Raw genomic sequence first — 26,682 nt, 5'->3', positions numbered from 1 at the left:
GGGGGGGGGGGACAGAGTGGGATAGTGAAAATGGAGCTCCACTCCAGAGCACCCAATTTGCACTGAAGTATGTTAAAAGAAAATGCAGGGTGTCCTGCATAAGCCATGCCCACAGTGTGGTAGTAAAAGTTTTAGTAGCCCTTCACTGGAAATACTATAGTGATACTACTAATTGCTCAACAATAATCAATATATAATATATGCTTAATATTTCACTTACAACCCCACTTAAGTAGTCAGGTTGTTCACCATATAATGACATTATTTTTTACAAATGAAAAGAGTTTCCATGAAAATTCCATGACAACACACTGTATGTACACAATCTCTTATATAAAGTTGTCTCCCTCAGTGTTAGGTTTGATGTATTTTTGTGCTTCTAGCAATAGCAATAGCAACAGCATTTAGACTTATACAGAGCTTTACAGTGTTTTATACTCATCTCTAAGTGGTTTACAGAGTCAGCCTTTTGCCCCAAAAATCTGTGTCCTCATTTTACCCACCATCGAAGGAAGGAAAGTTGAGTCAACTCTGAGCCTGATGAAATTTGAACTGCCAAATTGCAGGCAGGCAGCGGGCAGCAGAAATAGTCTGCAGTATTGCATTCTAACCACTGTGCCACCATGGCTGTATAATCATATAACTGAATAAAAGAGGCCAATAGAAGGGGATATAACTAGCTCAGAGAGCACCAAGGACAATCGAAGTGTATAAAATCATGCATGGGATAGAACTATCACACAATACTAGGGGGCACTCCCTAAAGCTCATAGATAAGAAAGTGAGGACAAATCAAGGGAAATATTTCTTCACCCAGAGGGTCATTGGTTTATGGAATTCACTTCCAAAAGAGGTCATGACAGCTGTCAGCCTTGATAGCTTCAAGGCAGGATTAGACAGATTCATGGATGCCAAGTGTATCGGTGGTTATTGAGGAAGGTAGGATTCCCCTGAGTACCATTTGTTGGGGGTCAGGGAAAAGGGAGGGTCTTGCCTACTTTTTCTGCTCAAGATCCCCATGGACAATTGGTGGGCCACTGTGTGACACAGAATGCTGGACTCAATGAGCTTTGGCCTGATTCAGCATGGCTCTTCTTATGTTCTTATGTTCTTAAGGACTCCAGAAATAGATTTAACCTAAACTTGGAGGGTGAGGGGAATATGCTTTCAAATCAATGGTTTTTACTTGGTCACAATGTCACAGAATACAGTTGGGATGTATCTTTAGAGCAAAATTTGAAAACCTAGCATACATAAAGACTCTGAAATAAATTCTGTCGAAGCCCTTATCAAGACGTATCCCTGTTTCATGCCATTATGTAATGAAACCCAATTGTGGCTTAAATGAGGATGCTTGGAAATAGACAGGACAGAGAGCGGTAACTCATGATCCACCTTATTCTAATTCTGGGAAGCTTTCTACACAGTGGATAGATTTATTCTGTCCTACTGGTCAGCTCCAATTTCAGAGATACCAAATGTAATGCTAGAAGTAAGGCTTTAAATATGGACCCAATATCTGAATCCAGTTCTTCTGGGTACAAGAAGCTGATTTTCCTGAGATCTCTCAAGTCGGTTCTCTCCAACTCCTTTGTAATAACAAAGGAGACTTTGTAATAACAAAGCCTGGCAGTGATTTCCACTTCAGTCCCTTCCACCAGGAAAAAACAAAGATTTTTCTTCCTCATACCTTTTATATTTAAAAAACCCTAATCATGAACAAATAGAGTAGCTTTGCTACAATAGCAAGCATATATAGAAAATACCACATAAGTAAATGTTGACTCTAAGCTATTTAACTAAGTTTCCATATTTTTGGCACACCTTTTTACCTCAAAAAAGTGTGTAAAAACTGGGTGCGTTTTATACACCAAATGTTGCTGGGGGGGTGGGAGTTGGCCGGCGGTCAGCAGTGGCAGCAGCAGCCTTCCTGTAGTCCTGCGGCAATGGCTTTTCACATGGTTTGGTGACTGGCTGCCACCACAGCTGCCAAAGCATGATAAAACTGCAGAGAAAGAGCTGCTACTGCCACCATTCCTGCTCAAAGCCTGTGAGGAGTCACTGCTGCCACTGCTGACCATCACCAGCCGCCACTACCAAACTGTGCAAGAAGCTGCCATCCCCGGACTACGGGAAGGCTGCCACTGCTGACTGCCACCCCCAAAGCGTGTGAGAAGCCACCACCACTAGACTACAGGAAAGCTGCTACCGCTGCTGCTGACCACCACCGCCAAAGCACATGAGAAGACACCACTGCCAGACCACGGGAAAGGCTGATGCCATTGTGGTCTGGTGGCAGCCAGCTGCAGTGGCAGCAGCTTCTCTCAGTGGTCAGCAGCGACAGTAGCGGCTTTCCAGTGGTTTAGTGGTTGTGGCTTCTCATGTGCTTCCACGGCAGCAGGCAGCAGTGGTGGTGGCAGCCTTCCCATAGTCTGGCAGCGGTGGATTCACACACAGTTTGGCAGAAGTGGATGGTGGCGGTCATCAGTGGTGGCAGTGACTCCTCACAGGCTTTGAGCAGGAATGGAGGGAAGCAGCTCTTTCTCTGCAGTTTTCCCATGTTTTGGCACTGTGGTGGCAGCCAGCCACCAAACTGCATGAAAAGCTGCCACCACAGGACTACGATAAGGCTACCGCCACCACTGTTGACCGCCACCACCGAAGCACATGAGAAATATTGAAAAGCTACCGCTGCCACTGTCGTCACCACTGCAGGCCACTGCTGCATGAAGTCTGCATCTGCAGAGTCACCACTGCCTCTGCCACCTGAAGCAAGCCACCCGACAGGTTTCAACACTAATGTCCAAGTTTGAAGACCCCTGAGTTAGGGGTTAGGAGTGCAAGGGTCTTCAAACCTGGCAAGTTTAAGGCTTGCGGATTTCAACTCCCATTCCTGAGCTAGCATGACTGGTGGAGGAATTCTGGGAGTTGAAGTTGTAAAATTTCTGATGCTGAATGCAAGATTGATAGGGGTCTTCAAACTTGATAGCTTTAATACTAGTGGACTTCAACTCCCATTCTTGAGCTAGCATGACTGGTGAAGGAATTATGGGAGTTGAAGTCCACTAGCTATCAAGTTTAAAGACCCCTATCTATCTTGCCTTCAGCATCAGAATTTTTATAACTTTTTAACCCTGCTATTCTCTTCCCATTTACTATACACTTGTTACCCTCCGGGTCCTTTTAGACCCAGAATATAAAAAGGTTGGTTCTAGTTACTGGAATGGTCTTTTTGAATACTTTTTCACTAGTATACTAATTTGAACATTTCTGAATACAATGAAATGAAAATTGAAGTGAAAAAATTAATGCTTATTTGTTTATTTTGCTCATAAAAGCCCACCCCCCAGTTTTTGTGCAATTTTGTTCCTTTTTATCTAAGTTAGCCTGCAAAATCAGATTTTTTTTACTATCTTTGACATTGGCATAATAATTTGAACATTTCTGAACACAATGAAATGAAAAATGAAATTAAAAAAAGATTTTCGCAAAGATTATACACTTGGGTTCCTCCAGGTCATTTTAGACCCGGAGGAAAAAAAGGTTGGTTCTAGCTACTGGAATGTTTCTTTTTTTGAATACTTTTTTCACTAGTATACTAATTTGAACATTTCTGAACACAATGGTATGAAAATTGAAATGAAAAAAAAAATAATGCTTATTTATTTTGCTCATAAAAGCCCACCCTCCATTTTGTGCAATTTTGTTCATTTTTATCTAGATTAGCCTGCAAAATCAGAACTTTTTGGCCATATTTGGCATTGGCATACTAATTAGAAAATTTCTGAACATAATGAAATGAAAATTGAAATGAAAAAAAAAAAAGAAGATATTCGCAAAGATTATAAACTTGTGCTCCGCTGGGTCCTTTTAGACCCGGAGTATAAAAAGGTTGGTTCTAGCTACTGGAATGGGTTTTTTTTTTTTGAATACTTTTTCTGTTGGTATACTAATTTGAACATCCCTGATCACAAACAAATGAAAAATGAAATTTGTTTTTTTTGGGGGGGGGGGTTCTTTTTCTCTTATTCTAACTACTATAGTGTAATAACTTTGCTAACCAGGTATTATCTATCTATCTATCTATCTATCTATCTATCTATCTATCTATCTATCTATCTATCATCTATCTATCTATCTATCTATCTATCTATCTATCTATCACTGTCTCATCTGTCTATCATTCCTGTCCTGTCCATCCCTCAAAGGAACTCATTACTTCTCTTACCAAACTCCTACCATGTTTCGTGAAACTTCTATTCCATCACAACCTTCCTAATAGCATACAGCTTCAGACAGGTCTTATCTGAATGAATTATTTTATCTGAAAATATACTGTACTTGCTCAATTTCTTAATAGAAGCTGATACAATAAGCATGAGAAAATGTTATTGATTCCCCCAACTTCCAGAATTCCATTCAAGTATATTTATCCAGTTGAATGAACTGAGAGTTTAAACAAATCTGTGCCCATCCTTTGCTTTTTTCATTTTTTTTCTTTTCACCAGAAAGCAATAGAATTATTTTTATGACAGATGGTGTATACGTGCATTCCTGCATGCCATGTGGGCATATGCCAATAGTATAAGCTGGTTCACATCTCAGCAGTGACTCATACTTACTTAAGCTCTTAGACAATTGATCAGTCTTTAAGAACAATTTATTGAATCATTCCAAACCATTTTTCCCCATCATCCAACTGCTCTTCTGGAACTGCTCATCACTAAAATAAATACAGGGAACTCCTAGCACATGAAGAATAATGATGCCAATTTTTGATGTCTTGATTATTTAATTCTGATTACAGACTAGCTCATCTTTAGGCACATAAAATAAAAGAAGCAGTTAAAGTACTCATCTCCCTTCAATAAGGGAAGTTGGCTGGCTGCAAAGTGAGAAATTATGAAAAGTGAAAGATACCTTTAAAATTCTGCTTTACTCCATTCGATGGAAGTAAATATCTTGTTAATTAAATTCCAGTATGTCTATTTTGGTCTGAAATTGCATGTTCATGCTCCATACATTAAAGAAAAAGATATCTAACATGTTTTATATGCCAGCGTGTTGACATATTAACTGTGCTGTTATAACTCTGCTAATTTTGATTTATCTTTATAGCTACAAGAGCTAGTTCACTAATTGATTCTAATCATTCAGTATTTTAGTTAGCTGAACAGTTGTCTTTAGAATTCAATGTTGGAAGCATGCAGGTTCTACTGTGTATTGTTCTATTAAGGTCACATTTTGCTATACCTTTTTTACATAATGAAATTCTGCATGCTAAATGACAGTGATGGCGAACCTATGGCACTGGTGCCACAGGTGGCACCTGGAGCCAAATCTGCTGACACACAATCTGTTGCCCTAGCGCAGCTTCAACGTGCGTGTATGTGCTGGTTATCTGATTTTTTGCTTGCCCTGAGGCTCTGGGAGGGCATTTCTGGCTTCCAAAGAGCCTCTGGGGGGGCATTTTTACCCTCCCTGGCTCCAGGGAAGTCTTTGGAGCCTGGGGAGGGTGAACCACAAGCCTACTGGGCCCACCAGAAGTTGGGAAACAGGCTGTTTCCAGCCTCCAGAAGGCTTCTGTGGGGTGGGGTGAGCTGTTTTTGCCCTCCCCATGCATTGAATTATGAGTGTGTCCACTCGCGCATGCACAATAGTGTGCACCCACACTCTTTTGGCACCCAAGGAAAAAAAGGTTCGCCATCACTGCTATATGAAATCATTGAACTAGTCCTGTGATTTCTTTCTTTTTGGAGAAGGTTTCAGATACATATGTTGCATGGTTTTGTAAACAGAGACAAATTACTACATGGTTTAATATTATTTGACTTTAAGGATAGCTGAGGCCAGTGAATTGGTTACAGGGCCAAGAAATCAATGTCAAAATATACTGTAGTGACTTCCATGAGTGTTCATAGGAAGATCAAGATATAAAAGAAGTCTAGGCACAGTTGCTATATACATTTGCTCTAGGAGTGTAGATTGACGGTAAATCTGAAAAGGGGTGACAAAACTACAAAAAAAAATCATTAAAATAATCATGTATTTTTCCTTCCCCTAAAAAAAATGGAAGATTTCAATTCTATCTGTATTTGGGGCACGCTCTCATCCATTTTTCATAATTATCTGGCCAATGCAGTCCATAGAAATGAAATTAGTACTGATTGGTGTCCTAGTAGTCCTTACCCATTTGAGGAATTAAAAGTAAAATTATAATTTGCAGGGATAAATGATTTCTTCTTTTTAAAATATATATGGTGGTACAGTGGTTAGGATGCAGTATTGCAGGCTGATTCTGCCCACTACCAGGAGTTCGATCCTGACCAGCTAGAGGCTGACTCAGTCTTCTATCCTTCTAAAGTCAGTAAAATGAGGATCCAGATTGTTGGGGGCAATATGCTGACTTTGTAAACCATTGAGAGAATACTGTAAAGCACGGTGAAGGGATACATAAGTCTTAGTGCTATCACTGTCTCTGTCTGTCTCTCTGTCCATCCATCCATCCATCCATCCATCCATCCATCCATCTATCTATCTATCTATCTATCATCTTTCTATCTATCTATCTATTATCTATCTATCTATCTATCATCTTTCTTTCTTTCTTTCTATCTATCTATCTATCTATCTATCTATCTATCTATCTATCTATCTATCTATCTATCTAATCTAATCTATCATCTATCCAACATAATCAGAGACAATGAAGATTATATGCCATCCATTTGTTCTTTACTCTTAACAATCACATAAGATTTCTCTGCAATCCTTCAGTTCTTCCTGAACTGGTTCGGTTCACCCAATGTGCATTCATCATCACTGTAGCCATTCACTATATTACTAATCACCCCATTTTTCTCTTTCCTTCTACCTTTCCCAGCATTAGAGCCTTCTCTAGAGAGCTAAATCTTCAAATAATTGTTCAAAATAGAATAATTTGAACCTGGTTGTTTGTGCCTCAACTGAGAACTCTGGATTGATTTGTTCATTTTCTTGACTGTCCATGGGATTCTCAAATGTCTTCTCCTTCAATAATAAAGATGGTAGAAAAAAAATCATCCCCACTCTCCCTAAAGGCGCGAGTATGGATCAGACCACAATGTATTTACCCTATAAAATAAAAGCTAAGGACAGTCATAAGATGCATGATTTAAACATCCTATAGTTCAGCATTGAAGGATTACTGAGTTTCATAGCTCAATCTGTGGACTCTTGGAACCACTTCTTTCTGTCTTCCTTCATACCCCTGAGGAGAAGCTGAGAAACTTCAGCCTTTGCTTTTCAATTACCCATTAATAAAGTGTCCTTTATATCATATGTACTAGCAGATAGTCAATGCACAAAATATATTTTTGCATCAATGTCATATATCAATTGAAGCTAAGTACAAATATTTTGTCATTCATTTGGTCTGCATTTGCCAAGGTAACTATTTAATTATTCTATATGTTGCTTCTATGGTTGAACAAAAGGCAAGTATAACTGAATTGCCAAAATTAGGGGACTATGCTAAATGTTTTAACATGCTGCACGTTCTAATACAAGGTCCCCCTATAGCTTTATTGTGCTAGGTTAACACAAGCACTATAGCTTTAATCAAATGCCACATCAGCCATCCCAGGCAAAAGCACAATTTTTTTATTTCAAAAGCACACTGCCCCAGTTGTTGCCTTGAAAAATGACTTGAATGGTGAATGTTAAGTTTGTATTCCCTAGAAGCCTTTTGTGGTGACTGGAGGCAGGTGTCTGTTTGTTTTCATTGTGAAGACCGCTACACAAAAAAACAGTTTGGTATCTGCTTTACTGAGTTACAGATGTGATGCTAAACATTGGATTCTGTTGTAAAACTGCTAAGATCACTATAACACTGAATGAACAATCTGGTTGTTTTATTGTTGCAACTGCAACATTTTTTTCTCTTTTCGTGCTTGGGTCAATGTTGTGATGTTTTTGTTTCTTACTTTCTCCTGCATTTTTTTGACCTTATTGGCAAGCAAGCTAAAAAGTAAATGGAATTCTGCTAGAAGGAAGAGAAGGATTTGAGCTGCAATACAAACCTGATTAACATTTTAAAGCAGTCATAATACTGTATACTTCTAAGCATTAGAGCTGTGAGAAGCTTTGATTTGGAAGCTTTGGTTTGAAGGAAATTTAATCAAATAATTCCTTTGAATTGAATGTTTGCCTTGAATTACCAAATCAATTTGACCACCAAATCAAGTCAATTGATTCAAATATGAGGTAAATATGAGTTAGAATTTTGCAAAAGTACAAAGAGACATTTAATTTGTCCAAATATTTGAATCAAATAGATACGATAGTTAGAATTGCACACTCTAGTAGCATACTTTTTCAGAATGAAGTTCCTTTTGATTTGCAAGCCTAGTCCTGCGACAAACTCTATACGATTGCAGTTTATATTGCACAATGAAAAAAAAAGTGTATTATATTTTGATAAATATGGTTTGGTTTTGCAAGCCAGCATGTTGTATGGAAATTAAGTGCATCTAAATGGAACTTACACCATTATTGTTAGTGTGGAAGTAATATTTCAAGTTGTTTTCCTGTGAAGTATTGTCGATTCAATTGATGTTTTTGGACATTGTTTTGCTTTTCATAACTTAGAGAGTCAATTGTTCCAAACTGCAGACATTGTTCTTTGTAGTGAATTTGCATGTACAAACTTTACTAAAATGGAGTGTTAAAGAACCTGATAGACTTCTCACCATCTGATTTGTGGGACAGATATCTTCTGCTTCAGCAAAGATCCCGTTATTGGATTGTACAGGGTTTATGGAGTGTTTCTTCTGGCTGGGAAAATCTAATAGAAAGTTTCTACACATCAGGCAATTGCTGAGCCATCAAACCACACCCAGCCACCAGTATTTATAGAAGGAAGGCAGCTCAGGTCTTGCTGTGTTCGCCCTAGAACAAGGACAGAAACACCAGCCTGAAGATGACGAGTGGGACCTCATTGAAACGTCGCCAGAAATTTCAAAATCCTACACGGGAAGAAACCTGAATATGCCAAGACCGTCATATATATATATATATATATATATATATATATATATATATATATATATATATATATATATATTATACAAATATTTTTGTTTGAAAGTTTAGGGGTGACTAAAAGAACCACACTTTCAAGGCGTTCTGGGAATAAATAGTAAATCCTATATATATATAATCATATATATATATATGATTTACTATTTATTCCCAGAACGCCTTGAAAGTGTGGTTCTTTTAGTCACCCCTAAACTTTCAAACAAAAATATTTATAAATAAATATTTTCCTCTTGCGTAAAAGGGTTTTCTGTGGCTACCATGAACATTGTTGGATAGGGCCTTCATGAGAAATGTGAATCTGTCAGTCAGTTTTGCTTAATTGCGCAGTTTTGTGAGTGGGTTTTTTTTTTAGTTTGATAATTCATTAAATATGGAATCTCTTATAAATTTGGAAGGAATAAAATACTCATTTAAAAGTTCAGATGAGACAGATTTCTCAATCATTCCATAAAGATAAATAATTTCTCAGATAAATAATTAAATCCTAAAGCAGAGAGTGAGAAATTGAAAAGATTCTTAAAAGGAAACACATATTGTAAATGAATAACAAATCAGTATATTGTGGATGCCTATACTGTTGGCAAAATTTGATTTCAGTTACGATTTGGTGCTTTTATTTAAATCAGGTCAGAATTTATTTGCTTCCTCTCAGGGCAAGTTTCACAATATGGAAATTTGATATTTGTATGCATGGCAAGTGGTCAAAGGATAAAATTTGCAAGAGCATTTATAAGAATAGGTTGCAAAGCTTTTACAGTTAAACTCTTTCTAGTTTTAGGCTTTTGAAACATGAGAAAGTCTTACATTTGTTGACTTGGGACAAAATTAAATGACATTTTTATCACAATTATTGTAACTGTGAGGATAAATCCTATCAAATTTTGCATTGAGGAATTGTAAGATGGTGATGATGATGATGATGATTGTTCTTGTTTTGTTGTTATTAATGATAATATTTTGTCAAATACATGCAAGCTAACATAAATGAACATAAATAGGAACATTGAAGCTGAAGTAGTCTTTAACAGGTATTGTGAATAATTTTGCATGCTACATTTAGGTTAGTAGTAGATAGCATTGTTCTACGGTTGTCCAAGCCTAAGATTTCAAGCCTGGTAGTATAAGGTATTTTATTGCAAGTAGAGGAATGGAGTACTCTTCTTGTAAAATTCCACTGGACTCGCTCAATTGTGTTGATGCCCAATATACATTCCGGGCAGACGAGCTGTATTCGAGAATTGGCCTAGCAAAGATTTTGTATGCCCTAGTTTGCGGTATAATATTACCAGGAAAAAAAAGAGTAAAGGGGAGAAAAAAGAAAAAAAAGGGGGAGGGGTGTTGTTTTGTGTGTAAATGACTTTGCAGTTAAATATTATCAGTTAATCTTCCCTTTACCTATGGTCAATACTAGTGAATTATAGAGAGGGAGGAGGCACTGTCTTCCAATTTCGTTTAAAAACTATGACAAAATACATAGGATTCCTGCACCATGAACCTAGCATTCAGCAGGCTGATTTGCTGATATAGGAGGGGAAAATAACTTCTTAGTAAGCTTCTTGGAAGAAAAGGAGTTTTGTTGGATATGTACCAAATCTTATGATACTTTCTTTGAAGATATCCATTTATGCAAATATAGGTAGTCCTCGAGTTATGACCACAATTGAGCCCCAAATTTATGTTGCTAAGTGAAACATTTGTTAAGTGAGTTTGCCCCATTTTACGACTTTTCTTGCTAGAGTGAATCTTTCCATGTATTAAGTTAGTAACACAATTTGAGAGTGAATCTGGATTACTCATTGATCAGAAAGTTGCAAAATTGAATTACAAGATGCTGGGTTCCTGCAACTGTCCTAAATATGAACCAGTTGCCCGGTATCTGAATTTTGATCATGTGACCATGGGGATGCTTGCAATGGTAGTAAGTGTAGTAAGTCACATTTTTCAGTGCCATTGTAACTTTGAATGGTCACTAAATAAAGTGTTATAAGTTGAGAACTACCTGTATTTTGATCTGCAATGGTTCCTCTATCTCACTAAACTACTTTTTTGTTGCTGTTTTATGGGTACCTGGAATTTTATAGCTGAGACCTTGTATTGTAACCCTATGAGTGGAAAATTAATGGGTTAATTCTCCATTGATAGCCTATGGTACAATTTAAGGAGAGATTAAAGAGTGCTTTCTTAACAATTGAACCACAGTGCCTAAACTTTAGCAATAAATCTGATAAAGAATTCCATGCATTATTTATATCATGTTTGATCCTTTGTTTTCAACCTGGGTCTATAAGCATCTATTTCTGCAGGGCCCCAAACTTTTAAATTGTTCCCAAAGCCTCACAACTTACTTTGTCGCTACAGAGGGCATCTACTTTGCATTGTTAAGCCACAGATTTTGCCCAAGCTATCTACATCTGGTCAACATTTAGGGTCATCTCAGGCTACCAGAAGATGGCAAGAAAGCTGTTGCAGATAACTCTTAACATTTTGCTGCCATCTAGTGATAAGATGTAATTTGCAGAATTGGCCTGATAGTTTTAGAGTTGTCTGAATGGATAAGTGCCTTTTAGTTGAATATTCTGCCTCTAACTCTATGGTACACATAATTCTGTGAAACCAGCACAATCAGATAAAAATATAACTAAAAATTATTTTTTTCACTAACCAATTGCCTCATTCTTCAAAATTACACAGAAACAGTATGAGCCCATTGTCTTTTAGCATGGGATTGTATCTATGGAAAGAGCCTGAAAAGAGGAACAGTTCCAGTCTCAATCCCAGGATGCATTAGAATCCTTCTCTTTCATGGACACATCATCTTTAAAAAAAATAAATATCTGAAGCTCTTTACTGAAACCAAAGTGTTCATGGCAAAAAAATGAACCAAAGAGAAAAGAAAGAAAATAGATAAGAACCAGTGTGAGTGGAACATGATAATCTTTTGGAAGCATGTTAAAATAAATAAATGAAAACAAGAACTAGTATATTGAAAATGATTGGTTAGTCACTAACCTGACATTGAAGAATATGTTGTCCGTGGAGAAATTTAAGTTAAGCTGGCTGAATACAATATACTCCACCCTGCTATCATTTGCTAGCTTGTGGTAGATAGGAGGTTAATTGCACACTAATGATCTAGACTCATTGCAATTAATGAAGCAGTTCTCTTAAATGTATGTAGATCAGTCATGGAGATACTCTTGCACAATTTTCAATTAACTTTCTAGTCCAGCTGGAAGGAACAAAGGTCTGGTGAAGGGAGATGAGAAAACCAGATTTGGCACCGAGAAATTCACGTGGCTTGTCTCCAATTTGACTGTATAATGTATTTTGTGTATCTGTATCTCTTTATATACATTTTACAGGAGATTATGTGGTGATGGCGGTCTATTTTGATTTAAGCAGAAGGATGGGCTATTTCACCATTCAAACATATATCCCATGCACACTCATTGTAGTGCTCTCCTGGGTTTCTTTCTGGATTAATAAGGATGCTGTGCCAGCCAGAACATCATTGGGTAGGTCACTGCTTCTTTACCTTTTTATTAGTCATAAGACCTCTCTAACAATATGTTAGTTTATAAAAATTGCATATATGAGGAGATCCAACGTGACATACATTTAGAATGCTGCTTTAAAACTTTTGCCCTATTAAATTCTAGAGAAGCACAATATAATGCTCTCATTGTAGATGGCTCCAATTGGCTCCTTCAAGCTCAAAACTTTATTACTTTCAGCAGAATAGAAATTCGAAAGCTTTGTTTCTCTAAATTCTCTTTCTGGCCTTGTTTTTTCAAAACATATGCTTTCACTTACAAACAATGGGAAGACATGATTTTGACTAGACCAGTATAATTTTAAGTAAAGCATGGTATGGGATATTTAATATTGTTTAATATTAATAATATTTAATAGTGTTGGTTATGACCTATAAAGTCCTTCATAGCATTGGACCAGAATATCCCCGGGACCGCCTTCTGCTGCACGAATCCCAGCGACCGGTTAGGTCCCACAGGGTTGGTCTAGATACTGTAGCCTAGAGCTTAATTCTCTACCTTGCAAGACAAAATAGATCCATCCTAGTCTAGCTTAATTTTCAAATTCAGCAAAAACATGTCACACACACATACACACATGAGTTATTTTTTTGTCAAATCACACATATCCCTTCCCTGGTACAAGCTGATACAGGAATTGAGCCTGTAGTCTACAAGGCAGAGGATCTGGGTTCAAATCCCAGTAAAAATTGTGTGGCTACCTGAGGAAGGTTTAGAAGTCCAAAATAGATCTATAGTAGTCTCCCTTCCTTTTCATTATCAGCAAAAATATGTTACAGAGAGGGGGGGGGAGAGGGAGAGAGAGAGAAAAAGAGAAATTCACAAACAAATGCAGAGAATAAGAATGTGGTTGAAACACATGATGATGATGATGATGATGATGATGATGATGATGATGATGATGACGACAATGATGATACATTTTCCTGTTAGTCATTTGGGAAGAAATTGTTTCTTGAGTTCTCAACAATTCAAGAAGATTGATGAACTCCCCCCCACCGAAGGTTGAGTGGTGTTGGTGGTGAAGCCAAAGGTATTATTCTGTAAAGCAGTAGCTATTACAACCTATAAATGCTTATTTTAGATAAATGTTCACATTGAAAGTGTTCTACAGATCAGATTTTACCCAGACAAAAGCTGTATGGATTTAAAAGATATATTCCATCATTTTAAAATGCCCATAGTTACTTTATGTTGTCTAGATATTTCAGGACCATTAATTTTGCCAAAGGACAGAAAATTATCATCAGACTTCATGTACCTCAAACATGTACCATAAACAAAAAAAAATAACCTCCCCATCTCAATAAGAAAATTACAAACAAGAAAAAAAATATCTCTGGAGGAAAAACAAAAAAGGACAAGTTTCAAACTTCAAAAGCCGATATAAAAACATTTGCAGTCAAATAAAAGCAGAATGTCTTAACTACTACAACAAACAAGAGGAAAACCTCCTACGCACCAAATCTAATAGAGCTTTCTACAACTTTGTCAACAATAAACTCAAATACTCTAGACCTATCCCACCTCTCAAAGGACCCGACAACAAAGAATACCATGATGATTCATCCAAAGCCAACCTCCTCAACTCTTTCTTTGGCTCTGTCTTTGTTAACAGCAATGGCTCATCCCCCAATTTCATCAATCGCACCTCAAACTCCCTCAACAACCTAACCCAAGTAGACTTCCAAGAAGACTGAGTTGAAAAAGCATTACGTGACCTTAAACCTTCTCTCAGTCGGACCAGATGGTCTATGTGCTTACTTCCTAAAAAAGCTCTCTTCTGCCATAGCTGAGCCATTAAGCATAATTTTCGAAAAATCCTTCAGAACCAGCAAACTTCCTAAGCTATGGTCGAAAGCAATGGTCAACCCCATCTTCATAAAAGGAGACCCCTCTTTTGCTGATAACTACAGACCAATTTCACTATGCTGCATCCCATGCAGAGTCATGGAATCAATTATAAACAAATCAATTACTCTGTATCAATTGCTCTCTAACAAACAATTTGGCTTGAGAAACAAACTATCCTGCAACCTGCAGCTCCTCCACTGCAAAAATATATGGACAACTCATCTAGATCAAGGGAAATCTATAGATGCAATTTATATCGACTTCTGAAAAGCCTTTGATTCAGTGGTCCATGACAAACTACTCCTAAAACTCAAATCCTATGGCATCTCAGGATCCCTCCACAGCTGGATTACAGCATTCTTGTCAAACAGACAACAAGTGGTCAAAATAGGATGAACCATATCCACCCCCGTCCCAGTTAAAAGCGGCGTTCCCCAAGGTAGTGTACTGGGACCAATGCTCTTCATTGTCTACATCAATGACCTTTGCGATTATATCACAAGCAGCTGTGTCCTCTTCGCCGACGATGTAAAGCTCTTCAACACCACCGATAACACAACTACTCTCCAAAAAGACCTGAACTCTGTTTCTGAGTGGTCTAACACATGGCAACTCCAAATCTCAACTAGCAAATGCTCTGTCCTACACATTGGGAAGAATAATCTGAACTCCAAATACGAACTGAATAATCAAATTATCCCATATAATCCCCATTCAGTTAAAGACCTCGATATACTAATAACAAAAGATTTATGTGCCAAAGCCTACTGCAACAACATAGCCAAGAAGGCTTCAAGACTTGTAAACCTAATCCTATGTAGCTTCTGCTCTGGCAATCTCACACTACTTACCAGAGCTTACAAAACTTTTGCCAGACCCATCCTCAAATACAGCTCATCTATTTGGAACCCATATCGCCTCTCAGATATTAACACCCTTGAAAATGTCCAAAGATACTTCACCAGAAGAGCTCTTCACTCCTCCACTTGAAATAGAATACCCTACGAGACTAGACTTTCAATCCTGGGCCTAGAAAACTTAAAACTATGACGCCTTAAACAAGATCTAAGTATTGCCCACAAGATCATATGCTGCAATGTCCTGCCTGTCGGCGACTACTTTAGCTTCAACCACAACAACACAAGAGCACACAACAGATTTAAACTTAATATTAACTGCTCCAAACTTGACTGTAAAAAATATGACTTCAGTAACTGAGTTGTCGAAGCGTGGAACTCATTACCGGACTCCATAGTGTCATCCCCAAACCCCCAACACTTTACCCTTAGATTATCTATGGTTGACCTATCCAGATTCCTAAGAGGTCAGTAAGGGGCAAGTACAAGTGCACTAGAGTGCCTTCCGTCCCCTGTCCTATTGCTCTTCTATATCTCCTATACCTTTCTTCTATTCCTATATTTTTTCTTCTATTCTTTCATTGATATGTTCTATTACTATATCTTCTGTTCTATTCTTTCTTAGATATATTTTACTATGAGTATCTCCTCTATAACCTTCATCATGTATTTTACTATGTGTGTGTATATATATATATATATACTTACTAAACCCCTCATTGTGTATTGGACAAAATAAATAAATAAAATAAAATAAATAAAAAATGAAAACAAGCTATTCACTTTTTGCCAGCTGGGTAATAAACAGTATAAAGGAGCAATTAACTCTTTCAGTTAAAAGTCACCTTCCAGATAGTGCAGGATTAGCTGCTCACAAGATGGACTGAATAGATTTGCTCCCCCCCCCACCTTCTCCGCCTCCACCGACTAATCCTTGTTTTTTCCTAGCTCTGTGTTATTGCATTTGGCTGACTAGAACTAGGGCTTTGTTGTAGAAATTGGCCACAAACTAATTACATTCAGTAGGAATCATAGAGGAGGAGACACTAAAGACATCTGTGAATACCCAAAAACAAAGAATGGTTTGTCGAGATTTACTCCATTCTCCCTTTCACAGTTCATGGTATAGGCATATTATAGCAAACATCCTTAGGCATTAACACTATGGATAATGCTCACAAGGGAGACTGCTTACAAGGGATTTGAGTACTATGGGTTGCAGAGCTGAATAAGCTTAACAAAACAAGCAAGAAACTGTACTACTTTTTATTATCCTTTGGGAGACCAATACTCAAAAAGTTGAAGGAAGAATCCTATCAATAAATATTTATTTAGTTGCAGATCTGTTTATTTATTGAATTGAAATGTGTTGCAGGTTATTTTCAAAGAATGTCAAAGCTAAGCAAATCTGTTAAGTACAATTAATCAGTTTTCTTATTTCTTCTCAACATGAAGCCATTCTATTTCTGGCATTGTTTTTTATCATATGAAAATCCATACAGCTTTTTTCTATACACTTATACAAATATGTCCCTTTTATGTGTAGATTCCTCTACATTGCGTGTGTGTAGATTTTGGCATATCCACATTTATTATCTGGATTTTAAAAAACAATTGCTACCAACCTGCCTTCCATTGAGAATCTGTACGCTGCAGAAGTTAAAAAGAGGGCTGTTAAAATATCTACAAGCCCCTCACATTCTGGACATAAATTCTTTCAACTTCTGCCCTCAGAAGGACACTATAGGGTACTGCACACCAGAACAACTGGACACAATGACAGTTATCTGAATGCTATCTCTCTGCTTAACAACTAATTCCCACAAAACTGTCAAATAATTTACTAAGACTATATTACTATTATTCTTCTCTTCCTAATTAGTATTAGTATTAGTATTAATCTCTTCCCACTTATTACTATAACTATGTTGCTTGTATATTTGAATTTATATTGTTTTTATTTGTTTCCTACTTCAATTTGATAGCTTACTAGTAATCTTGGCTATCACTAAGTGTTTTATCTTTTTATTCTTTATTAATGTATTTTATTCTCCTTATGTACACTGAGAGCAGATGTACCCAAGACAAATTTCTTGTGTATCCAATCAATTCTATTCTATTCTAAAATGTACATGTGCATTGTGTAGTAGATAAAGTCTTAGAATTTGATTTTTCTACTGACCCCAACTTCTAGACCCACATCAGTCAAGCCACCATTAGTCACAGAAGCTTATCAGATGATCTTGGGCCAGTTATCTTGAACCTTCAAAGAGAGAGAGGAGATAGAGAGAGAGAGAGAGAGAGAGACAGAGACACAGAGAGAGACAGAGAGAGAGAGAGAGAGAGAGAGAGAGAGAGAGAGAGAGAGAGAGAGAACAGTGGTGCTTGCATCAAAAATCAAATGAATTCAATTCTGTTTCCATCTCTGCTGCATGTCCTGCTTTGACAAGCATGGGAATATACAATAATACATTTCTGTACTTTTCTGTCTGTTTCTGTTTTCTCACTAGGTATTACAACTGTCCTGACAATGACCACTCTCAGTACCATTGCTCGCAAATCTCTTCCCAAAGTCTCTTATGTGACAGCAATGGATCTCTTTGTATCAGTTTGCTTCATTTTTGTTTTTTCCGCACTAGTGGAGTATGGGACTCTTCATTATTTTGTTAGCAACAGAAAACCCAGCAAGGATAAAGACAAAAAGAAGAAAAACCCTGTATGTATTTTATTCAATATCCACAGTGTTACAAACTCTGATCTCCAGATTCCAAACCATGATTTCCAGATACTAACCCTTTCTTTCTTTTCTTTTAAAAAAAAGCTATATTAAACAGAATATTGTTTTATGACCAGGCAAGAATAGGAATGTGAATGGCAGGTCTTCTTAGTATATGATATAGAACAAATAGAGAACATAGATGGAGATCCGGAAGAAATAAAAACCTTTATATATCTCCAATATATACATATATATGTGAGACAAGTCAAAAGCATAGACTGCATTAATTTTCTACTGACATCAACTTCAGTGCTGCTCAAATTTTGTGGAACAATCAGATAGATCATGCCAAAATTGCACTGTACAACTTTTCTGAAATACCTTCTTATTCATTCTCTTTATGGCTGCCTGAGAATCTTCAATTTACATTAAGAGATTTAAAAACAAAACAAAACAAGGGAAGTACTTTGCATGGGCTGCCCATTATAACATTGTATATTATTTCTTTTAATGTATGTCAATGGAAACTTGTGGCCTTTAGACCAGGGTTGTCAGACTCAATGCCCGTAGGCCAGATCCAGCATGCAGGGGACTTAAATCAGTCCCACTGGGCTGGCCTCAAAATATCAAAGGACCATGGTGCCTCTGCTTGCTGAAAGAGGCTACAGGGGGTCACGTGCAGTCTCCCAAGGCCCATTTGCTGCCTCCACAACTTCCTGCAGCACTCTGCTGGCCAAAAATCTGAGAGGCTCCATGATGCCCCCATGCAGCCTGTTCCCCCCCCCCCAGCCTCCTGCAGCACACTCTCAGCCAGTAATATCTAGTAGAAGAGATAGAAAAATGGTTATAGTAAAGAACTGTGGAAAGAAAGAAGAGAACGGGAAAAAATGAATCTTGAGCCAGTGTCAAACACCCACTATGTCCATACCCATGCTCCCCATGCTCGTTATGCCCATGTCCATCCATGGGCACACTTATATCCTAGCCCTCTGAGGTCAGACACAACCCTAATGTAGCCCTCAATGAAATCGAGTTTGACACCCCTGCTTTAGACATTGTTGTTCAATTCTTGCATTCCTAAGCATAGATATTTATTTTTGAAACAGATAAGGTGTGTCAATCTATACATCTGGAGGCTTCAACATCTCTTCTCCAATACAGATCTTGTTAACCCTGAAAGTGTAGAATTAACTTACTAAGATTGGGGGAAAGATTGTAGAGCGCATGTGTTATACATTTTAATTTTTAAAAATGGTATGTCTTTTCTTGTCTATTTTTTCCTGCTTATCAACCTTTCTTTTGTTTTAATGGTCTATATTACCTCCCTGTTTTTCTTTTTGTTTTCAGTTGTTTATCATTTGTGTTTCTTATTAGTGCAATATACTCATCCTCTTGTTAAAAATTACACATTTGTTAAGTGAGTTTATATGTGCTTATCTGCTTCAGGGGTTCATTCCGTGTTAAAACAATTAAGCAAGATATTGATTCCAATATTGAGTTTCACTATTAGATTAAATGTATTCATTTAGGACCCGGATTGTGGGGGCAATATGCTGGCTCTGTTAAAAAGTGCTATTGCTAACATGTTGTAAGCTGCCCTGAGTCTAAGGAGAAGGGTGGCATAAAAATAGAATAAATAAAATAAATAAATAAATAAATTCATGAACTTATTCCTCAGATGCCAGGCATTTCCATAGATTTACTAACTTTTGTAATGAAGATGGCAGTCTATAATCTAAATCAGCACAGAAGAACTCAAACTCTCTATGAGGTCAGAAACAGCTCTAACTTGAGAGGAAAACCACTGAAGTGAAGTTGTCTCTCCTGCCGCTCTGAAAACTTCAATGTTATCATATTTTCTAACCTCAGAGCTCTGACACAGTAGATTTAAATGTGGATGGATTAACCATGGAAGATTTTAGGTTAGTTGAGTTTCCAAACCCTTTACTTCCCAAGAATATCCGTGGTCAGGAAACCAACCAACCAACCAACCAGGCTAGACCTAATCTAGTGTATTTTTCTCCATTGCAAACAATGGAAGGAAAATTGTTATTATTTACCAGTATTTATTTTAATGGCAGGAAGGGTAATAAAGACTGCTGTTTCATAGTAGAAAGAGACTACCTCTTTCATGATTTTGTTTGTGTCTGTTAAATTATTTTTTAAAAGTAGATCAGCTTCAAAATCATTGCTCAAAGATAATGTTTTTGTATAAATAGGATTTTCTGCTTTTTTTAACCCATGTTGTGAACTGGCATGTAGAGAGACAGTGGATTGAAGAAGAAAAACAAGAGAGATGGGTGGGGAAGCAAGAACAGTGTTTAGAAATCTGATTGAATGTATTTTCTACTACTAAATGCTTGGATAGAAATCATAGCTTTCTTAGTTTTAGAAATAGCTTAAATTAGAATTCCAAAATGTGTAATTTTGATTCTTTGTTACATACATTCTTGCTTAGTAGTCTATTTTAAATCTTTTTTCTGTTGGTTTTCTTTTGACTTGCTATAGTTTCAAATAGAATCTTTAATTTAAACTACTTTTTGTCTCCTTTTCCCCTCTTCTTCTTTTCTTTAATTTAAAATTTCTGATTGATTTATTTTTTTCTGTCTACAAAACCAAAGCTTCTTCGGATGTTTTCATTCAAGGTATAATATTTTTGGAATAGAAATCCACTGCATGTCACTGCTGAACTGAACAATTAGAGCTTCACTAGAGGATTATAAAATAATGTGTGCATTCTACTTGAAATGGCCTGATGGTGAAGTAGAATGGATAATATTTAGAAATGAACATCAAGATGATTCAGCAGCCCAGACACTAATTCACTGCTGTTTTGAACTTATGCTAAGTTCAAAGGATTTGAATATTTGGATCCGCATGCATGAAGAGATCCTCATAGAATATCCAATACTCTATCACTCTTCTTAAGTTATCCATGGGATCCAATCCAGTGTGATAACCACACAGGAATACACCATAAATTCTTTTAGAATTCATTTCCAAGCCTTAGTGATATCTTCTGAAGATTCGCTAGCCAGAAATCTTTCAAAGATGTAAACTATTGGATGCCATTGGATGATCTTATAATTACTTTTACATATGCCAGCAGAGTTTTGAAGGCTATAACATGCTTATATTCACTACTGTCACTAGCTTTCAAAATCCAGAGTGGAAAATACAGGCTAGCTGTATGTCATTGTTGAATATGAAATATAATTTTGAAATAGATATTTTTTTAAATATCCAAGTAACAGATTAATTGAAATGATGAAATAATCCCAATACATCTGAAATATTTTTCTATCTCTAGTCTTTATTTTAATAACATTTAAAGAAAACCTTTCATATGCTAGCTGCTGGTTTCAAGCAGCCCCCACCACCACCAAAAAATATCTTTATCAGTAAAATGTGATTGAAATGATTGAGCATATACAGCTGCCATATTTTGACAGGATAAAGCTTTCAGCTAGTGAACAGTTGAAAACTGCATGTTATAGAAATGCTCAGTTCCAAAGATCATTAAAAGCATCACCTAACCTATGTACAGATAATTCATCTGGTAGTATTCCACTTCCCCCAAATCAATTTCAGCTTATTCCACTACGTAGAAATACAAAGCATCAACTTTCAAATTGATGGGGAAACAAATACGATCCCTTTCCTCTATTGAACAGTTATTTTATAGCTAACAAGGGAAACAAATCATGGTGCTCCTATGGTTTCGTTCCTGTTTAGAATTAAGTCCTGCTGCGTGGCTGCTGTTCAGTAACATTTGGATTTAAGGTATAAGTGTTGGATTGTGTCTTTCCATCAATTCAAAATGATGATTTCATCATCGTAGTAGTAGTAAATCAGATTTTTAGCAAGCTGGTCATGTGCTTGTTCTGTAGAGCTACTAGTTGCTTCGCACCAATTAGCCGGACATTTTATAGCAAAGAGACAACCATTCATCATTGTCCTTTTTGCTTCTTGCCCCTTATGTATCTTAGGCACCAACAATTGATATCCGTCCAAGGTCAGCGACGATTCAAATGAACAATGCGACACACCTCCAAGAGCGGGATGAAGAGTATGGCTATGAGTGTCTTGATGGCAAGGACTGTGCAAGCTTTTTCTGCTGCTTTGAGGATTGCCGAACGGGAGCTTGGCGGCATGGAAGGATACATATTCGCATTGCCAAAATGGACTCTTATGCCCGCATATTTTTCCCCACAGCCTTCTGTTTGTTTAATCTGGTCTACTGGGTATCTTACCTTTACCTTTAAACAAGCAGAAAGGAAGTTGATGACATGAGCCTTATTGTTGGGATTTTATTAGAAGATTGGTTTCCTGTATGAATTCACTTCAGTGCCATGATCTAGTGGCTTCGGTGCATATGAGGGGACTTAAAATATATGGACTATCCTGCAGGCAGGAGCCATCCCATTCTCTTCTGCCCCAGGGAATGCACTGCACATGCATAGCATTCCTTGACCTAAGGAGGGAATGGCTCAGCCCTGGTCTGTTGAACATCAATGTTTCATTAACTTTTCAATTTTATAACATGCTTTGCAGTGATCTGAATCCTTTAGTGCCATAACTCAGTAAATACCAATCATCAGATCATTTGTTGAAGGCTACTGTAACACTATTGTGACCTGGATGATATCATTCTTCATTTTTAAGTGCTATGATCCAACAAAGAGCCAGGATCAAGTTGAAGGCCACTTGAATCTGTGACGAATCCAGAGAAGAGGATCCACACTAACTCTCATGGTTTGGATGTCACCATTTCAGTTATATACGACAGCAGGTACAATCTGAGGTAAATGCTGTCTTGTGCATTAGCACTGACTATAAATGTGTGATATTTTTTTGTCCTCTGTAGGCTTTTCTTTTTGGAAGAGTCATCTTTCACTTCAGATCAATGAAACTAGTCAGTGGCAAGATGGCAGCTTTTCTTCTTGCCCAAATTTTATAAAAAAGGGAACTGCTGGGTGTCCTTCCTTAGAGCACATGTACAAACATTGTAAATATTTCACTAGCTTGTAGCACTTGGGTCTAGTGCATGAAGATTTTTGGGGGTGGGTGGGAAAATTGAATAAAGCAAGTATTTTCCATATATACAATTATCTTTTATTTTAGATCCCCTGCTTTGCTGAAAACTGTGGAGTAACCATTGCCTACTTTTTATTTGTCTGGCAGAAATCACTTCTCCCTCATGCATGAAAGATTTGAACAGGCAGCACTTTTTTGATGTTTAGACAAATCTTAAACAGTTGGACAGATCACACTCTGGTCCATGGACAGACGAAACCAGAATGATTAACCTTAAAATCCTGTAAATTTCCCCGCAGTGTTGATTCCTCGTTTTCAACAGCAATTAAGACGATAATTACTAAGTATATGATATATGACATATGATGATATATGATACACAGAGAGAGAGAGAGTATATATCAAGAATGACTGTGGTCTTTTAGAGGCTTGCTCGTAGGAAGCATCTCCTCACCTACTTCAAATACTAATGATTGCTAGGATGCTTTTGTGAAATGCATGAACTATCTGAAATGAACCAGGCTGAAAATAGATTTGCTTTCTTGAGATACAGCAAACGTTCATTTACAGGCAGCTGTTGGTGCATTTTCATTTGAAATGAACTGTAGATCTACATCTCACCATACATTAGTGTGATTATGTCTGTGCTTCCTTTCTTTTTGTCTTGCTTTGGGTCCCTTGGTTATGATAAAGATCTCCACAGTTGGCATGCAAGCTAAAGACAACCAAAATAAACAAACAGACCAAAATGAGAAAATAATCCATCATAGTATGGGGGTGCTCCAGCAACAACCAAAACCACCTAGATAATTATTGAAACTCATCAAGCTAGCAACTGAATTTGAAATAATCTTGCAGGGCTCAGTTATGCAATCTTTAGCACATGTAAATATTTCTGACATGTTTATGGTCACAAATGGTAAATATCAAATAGGTTTGCAGACAGGAATGAGGAATAATCTATGTATATATTATCACTGAAAAATCAATAACAACCAATACAGCCCTAAGGAATTCTAGATTTTCCAATGTATGTATAGTTTTAAAAATAAACATGCATAGAAAGGAATAACTGATTCCTGATCAATTGTTCCTTATTTAATGTACTTGAAAGAAGGAAATGCACATACCCATGGGGTTTTTTTTCCAATAAAATTACTGCATTCAATATCACTGTTGTCTTTGAGTGTGACTTCACTAATAACAAGCATATGCAATATGTTTCTTCAGAAATTTAGAAATAAAATTAACAGATTTAACAGATCTGGAGGAGACCTCATGGGTCATCTAATCCAATTCCCTGCCCAAGCAGGAGATTCTAAATCATTTCTGAAGACGGCATCCAGTCTCTTCTTGAAAGTCTCAAGTAGTGAAACTCCCACCACTTCCAAAAGCAAGCTGTTCCATTAGTTGATTGTTTTGTCAGGAAAAAAATCCTTATTTATAGGTTGAATCTCTCATTGATCAGTTTCCATAAAGTGAATCAGTATATGCAACAAATATTTATGATTATGCGCACAGTGATTCAACTAATCAATACACTTTTAAAAAACTTTTTTAAAGCTTTAGTTTTAGTTCCCTGCTTCAAAATGTCAGTTGATCAAAGAACACACTATTGGGCTTCACTTTTTCAAGACTTAGGATTTTAAAACACAGTGCACTTTTTTCTATTATCTGCAGAGTTATTTTTATGACGATCATCACCTAAGTGAAGTTCAGAATATCTATGGAGATTCTCAATCATCCAGGTGCTTTTGCAAAAGGCAATCAGACTTTCTTGGGTTTATTTTTCCTTTGAAAATGTTCACATCTTATCTAAGAAGCTTCTTCAATTCATAATAAAACCCCAGTGCTTTAAGTATCTGATAATGTCTAAAAAAGAAATGAATGGCAGAAAAACAAAGCCAAAGTTGAATAGAAAATAATGTTGATTTTTCTGAAAGGGCTAGTATGTGGGCTTATGATATTTTCCATAACATTTTATAAAATTCTCTGATGGCTTTAGGTTCAGGATCATGTACTTAACTAAAAATAAAATACTGAGAAGGGCATCCATTTAATGCCACAGATATAAACATAGCATTGTTTATCACTGTATGTCCTCCTCAGCCATTCCCTACTTCATTTTAAAGTTGAGTAAATCATAGTCAACTTTCCTGAAAGACACTAGTAAATCTTGTCTTGAAATCATGCAGAATATGACAAGTTGTGCAAGGCAGAAGCAACAGCACCAAGCAATTTTGGCCATTTCCAAAGCCCAACTCCAAAATGTTCCATTAAATAAAAAAGGGTTCAATAGAGGGCCACTAGGAAATCAAGATGAAAAAGGTCCTTGAGTTTGGAAATTTAGAATGTGCCTAGTAGTATTCATAATTTCCAGCAATATGTCAATTGTAAGAAATCAGGAACTAGAGCAGTATGAATACAGATTTATTGCAGGCTAACACGCGAGAATCTGAACTATAATCATCCAAGTAAATTAGTGGTTCACAATGGTCAATTGAACTCAAGTAGGCTGCAATTAGATCTCTTGTGGGTGCAAAGGGACTTGAGACTGATGACAGGGTTGACTCCTCCCTTGGGATCAACCTGGTCCTCTCCTTCAACTTATTGGGGACTCATGTCATGACTTTTGAAATTCATTGATGCATTATTTGGTATTCATTTTTAACTAAACATTTTTAAAAAAATAAAGTATGCATGTTACATGTAAGAAAACTGCTTACTATATGCTGAAACCAAATATTTGGAGATAGATGTAAAAAGTTTACTTTATTGTACATCTTACAGTAATCATTGGGCTTCTTGTCAGCAAACAACAGGGGAGAGAGCCCTAAGCAAAACACCTCCTCTAATTATATATGTTTGCTTAATTACATTTGAGACATAAATATAAAACTCATAATACAATTACACTGTGACTTTGTCTTTGGAATATTTCTAAGCTATTGAAATGACTTCCCTGTTGTATTTCACCCTTGCAATAGTCTTCCTGAGATTATTAATATGTACACTAAGCAACATTGTTTACATTGTTGTCTCTTATTACACCATCCTCTCTAGAAAGACAGCTCTCTTGTTTATGCATACAGTAATCTCTGGACCATAGCCATAATACTAGGAACTGAGTTACACAAATATACTGCTGCCGATTAACTTCATAAAGAAAGAGTTGCACGTGTTTAACATGATTGAATGTTATTATATCTCCACAAACAGAAGGCAAAATGTGTATCTAATGTATCAATGCCCTTTGGATAAAATCTTGTATATTTATGGAGAAAAATGCTATTCTCCTTTCACTGATTTTTAGTCCCTAGAATAATCACTACATTGAAAAGGAATAGACAATGTCATATTGAAATGGTCAAATAGATCTATGATTTAGCCAACAACAGCTGCACTGGCTGCCAGTTGCTTCAAGATGTTGGGGTTTTTTGGTTATTAGCTATAAAGCCCAGCAAGGCATGAAACCAGGTTATTTGAAGAACCTTATCACATTTGGGACAGCCACCCCATTCAAGCTTCCCAGAGTCATCTTGCAGCAAGATCGGCAAATAAAATAAAATAATACAATAAA

At 36.9% G+C, this 26,682-nt stretch overlaps 1 protein-coding gene across 6 annotated transcripts in view; it reads left to right on the top strand.

Annotated features, from left to right (window-relative positions):
- The window catches only part of GABRG2 (gamma-aminobutyric acid type A receptor subunit gamma2), a 79,792-nt gene extending 55,522 nt beyond the window's left edge, over nucleotides 1–24,270 (top strand). The window contains exons 6-9 of one of the 6 annotated variants that reach the window (XM_070735894.1): nucleotides 12,447–12,596; nucleotides 17,857–18,062; nucleotides 20,687–20,710; nucleotides 22,055–22,330. In XM_070735894.1, the coding sequence (XP_070591995.1) occupies nucleotides 12,447–12,596; nucleotides 17,857–18,062; nucleotides 20,687–20,710; nucleotides 22,055–22,330 (656 nt within the window). Of the gene's footprint in view, nucleotides 1–12,443; nucleotides 12,597–17,856; nucleotides 18,090–18,204; nucleotides 18,214–20,686; nucleotides 20,711–22,054 lie in introns of all 6 variants that reach the window. The other 5 variants (XM_070735891.1, XM_070735893.1, XM_070735890.1 and 2 more) reach the window with 5 other exon arrangements.
- The last annotated feature ends 2,412 nt before the right edge of the window (nucleotides 24,271–26,682 follow it).

Source organism: Erythrolamprus reginae, chromosome 2 (assembly GCF_031021105.1).
Source record: "Erythrolamprus reginae isolate rEryReg1 chromosome 2, rEryReg1.hap1, whole genome shotgun sequence".
Taxonomy (NCBI): Eukaryota; Metazoa; Chordata; class Lepidosauria; order Squamata; family Dipsadidae; genus Erythrolamprus; species Erythrolamprus reginae.
This window is presented reverse-complemented; position numbering and strand designations above follow the sequence as displayed.